Source organism: Psammomys obesus, unplaced genomic scaffold, assembly GCF_907164565.1.
Source record: "Psammomys obesus unplaced genomic scaffold, mPsaObe1.curated_primary_1811, whole genome shotgun sequence".
NCBI lineage: Eukaryota > Metazoa > Chordata > Mammalia > Rodentia > Muridae > Psammomys > Psammomys obesus.
Window position 1 is genome coordinate 159,508 of NW_026596034.1, and position 3,397 is coordinate 162,904.

At 42.1% G+C, this 3,397-nt stretch overlaps 1 protein-coding gene across 1 annotated transcript in view; it reads left to right on the forward strand.

Annotated features, from left to right (window-relative positions):
- Window positions 1–1,209: 1,209 nt before the first annotated feature.
- Rnf150 (ring finger protein 150) overlaps window positions 1,210–3,397 on the forward strand; it is a 252,755-nt gene continuing 250,567 nt past the window's right edge. Inside the window, 2 exon segments of the mRNA XM_055620948.1 lie at window positions 1,210–1,298; window positions 2,404–2,486. Of these exon segments, the coding sequence (XP_055476923.1) occupies window positions 1,210–1,298; window positions 2,404–2,486 (172 nt within the window).

Consider the following 3,397-nt stretch of genomic DNA (forward strand, 5'->3'; position numbering starts at 1 on the left):
CCCTTGCTTCAACACTTCCTCCAGTACTGTCATAATGAACCTTTGATGCTCTCATATAATACCACCCTTTTCTGTCCAGAAATCTTCCATTAATTCTCCCAGATTAAACTGTGAGACCATATAAAATCTTCCCTCCATTGCTCTGATCCCATTCTTTCACTATCTACGTCTTCATCCCTCCCCACCCTTAAAGAGCTCGCTATCATTCTTGAGCACACCAAACATCACCCTGTCTGTGCTAATGTACCCACATCTTCTTCTTCCTGTTACCAACAACAGATCCCCAAATATCATTCCAATCCTTTGCTCTTTGACAAAGGATTTGTCATTGTCTTGTTGGAGCAGTTGACACTGACACAAATAACACTTTGTGCAAAGTAAATTGCCCTTTCCTTTGAGGTGTTGTTAACATGACAGGATCTAAAACCTTAGAGTTCTGTTTTCTCCAATTCCACTACATATGCAAGAATCTTGCTTTGCTCCCAGTTGTCTACTCCAAGCTGGGAAGCTGTATAATAATAGATGAATGTACTCAGTATATGTGTTAGGAGGAGGATGCAACAAGTTTTCTTTCCTCTTTTAGGGAGCCACAGGCTCAGTGGTCCAAGTCATCCCACCAGAAAAGCGAGGAGTCAAGTTGGGAGAAAACCATGGTTAGCACCAGGCTAGAAGCTTGTTAATGTTTAATCAATACAGTGAACTGAATTCTGGGTTCCCTAAAAGCCTACTCGGTAGAAACCAAGATTTCCTAGTTAATTATTTTCTTAGAGCCATATAAAAGCAAGTTGCAGAAAGAGTGCCTCATGACTACTAAATACCTCAGACATGCACTGGCTCCTTACAAGGCTATTCTTCCACAAAACTGCAATGTAAACTTCCAAATCAGGAAATCACCTCATAAACATACTGTACCCCCCACAGACCTCATTCAAATGTTCCCCCCTTTTTTATTCTTCTATCTACATCAGGATACCATCCAGAATCATTTGCTGAATTTAGCCGTGACAACTTGAGTCTCTTCAAGTTACATCTGTTAGTGCTGTCTTTCATTAGCTTAAGAGTGTTAGCACAGACCTTTCATCTCATAGGATATACCCAGAGCCCATTTTGTGTTTCTTGATGTGCAGACCTGGAATGTGCATATTGCAACAAAATCTACTGTACCTTCTCAGCGCATCTCACCAGGAGGCACACACTGTGATTGGGCTCATGGCTTTTGGCCGGCACCATGAACATTCGGTCTGCTTTGAGTCTTCTAAGGTTCTCTTCAATAAATACCACCTGTCCCTTGTGAACCAGTATTTTTCAGAAGTTGCTTGGCTAGCATCCAGCTTAGCATCAAATATGTGCCCTTGCTTCACCCATGACTCCCACTTGAAGCTACTAACACTGTGCTGAGTGGAGTCTTTATAAAGCCACCAATCCCCGTGAGCCTGCATTCCCACCATTCAGAAGCTCAGCTCCTTCACCCTGACTTGTTTACATCATCCCTTATTTATGTTAGCATAGATAGCTTGTTATTCATTAGATCTTAATCAAGTATTATCTTCAGTTTAATGCCTTAATTGTCCTGGGTTTGCCTGAGAACCCTTTCCAACCAGATTCTGATTTTCTTGTAACGTACTTATGATCATGTGTTTTGAACATATCCCTATGAGAACTATCAGGATTACTTTGTTCATCCTTAGACCTAGCTCCAGACTCAACCCTGGGAGGATGGTATTCAGAGAGCAAGATCTTGGGGGTCATGTGGTATATCCTTTGTTTCCTGGCTCTGAGTAGAAGGAGTGATATTCTTGAGTGTTGCCTTATTCATGCACTCATACATGCATAGACATAGTTTTTAAGTTATTCCAAATTCATTTTAACCCAATCCAAAACTTTAGGATGCTTTTAAATCTTCTGTCTTTGTAATTCCTGCTACCCACTGTAAAATTAAATAAATAGATAGAAAAATAGATGAATAAATATAAAACTTGGCACCTATTTTACTATCTGCTCAGGAGACCTAATCTGTCACTCTTTTGGTCTGAGGTCCCTCCTCAACCTGGTTCTCTCCAGGGGAAACTGAAGGAAAGACGTGCTAGTACATTCTTAATGACAACTCTCTGATTCTTGAGGCTGAGAAAGGAAGATATAGAAAAGTACTGAGGTTTTTTTGTCTTTTGTTTTTTGTAAAGCACATCGACAGAATCTGCCTGGGGATTTGGAGCCAATGGACTCTTCCGCCAGATCCCAGGAGACTCAGGAGCCAGCAACCACCTTCCCCTCCTAAGCATTAGGCAATATATAAAAAACCCTTCTCTAGTTACTCAAAGGCCATTTTCTGCACAGAATAAGCTAGAAGCACATAGAAGTCCATAGACGCAGATTCTTCTGTGTTGCTCTTGTACTTGCTTCTAGGTTGCTCTCAGCTGGGGTCCTCTCTGCTCCCCCAGTAGCCACCATCTGTTTATACGGCTTCCAAAAAAAGAGATGCTGTGACGGTAAGTAGACACGATGCTTTTACACATGTTAAGTGCTGGGGGAAAGCGGACTTTTTTTTTTTTAATAAATTGGCATTGGTTCTTTGAAAGAGAACCATGTGGAAAAAGTAATATAAATGATTAAGAACTACCACATAAGGAAATAAGTAGACAGTTTATATTACTGATCTATGAAGAAATGAAAACCAAGGGGCTCTGCTATTAGAACACTACTCTAGGGAAACTATTCTCCACTGGCTTGTTTTAATCTCTGTGCACTACTGGAGAGCACTTTAAAACAGTAACCCAAACAGGCCCCACTTGCTACTAGAGTGAGCACAGTAGCAAAATGTCTCCAGAGTTTTAAAGTATGAGGAGAGATCCATTTTTCTAAGTAAACATGTTGGCTTCCAGAGGAAAGGAAAGAAGTCTCTTCTGCCCAAGCTACAGACTGGTCCCCTAGACCAGCAAAGTACGCATCACCCGGTACTCCACCCCTGACCTAATGCAAAATTCTCCTGCAGTAGAGTCAGGCAGTCCTGGTTTTAAATCGTGATTCAGCCACTGTCCTAGATATCCAGGTTTGTAGGGGAAAGGACCTCATAACCAGACAGGCCTAGACGAATACCAGAAAAACCTCTGCATATCTTCCAGCAAATGAAAAGGCTGCTCAAGAGAGGTACATATACTTTGCTGCATATTTCCTGCAGTTGTTTCCAGTTCAAAGGCTCATTCTTCTCCCTTTTGCCCCAAACTGATCGAAGACTCAATTTGAGGCCCGGCAGAGGTCGCTGACGCCCAAGAAGAAAGACAGGGTAAGGATGGCAAGAGGAGCCCAGGAGCTTTGACATCATACTAAGCTCCTCCTTGCACGCACACATTACACACACACACACACACACACACACACACACACACACACACACACACAC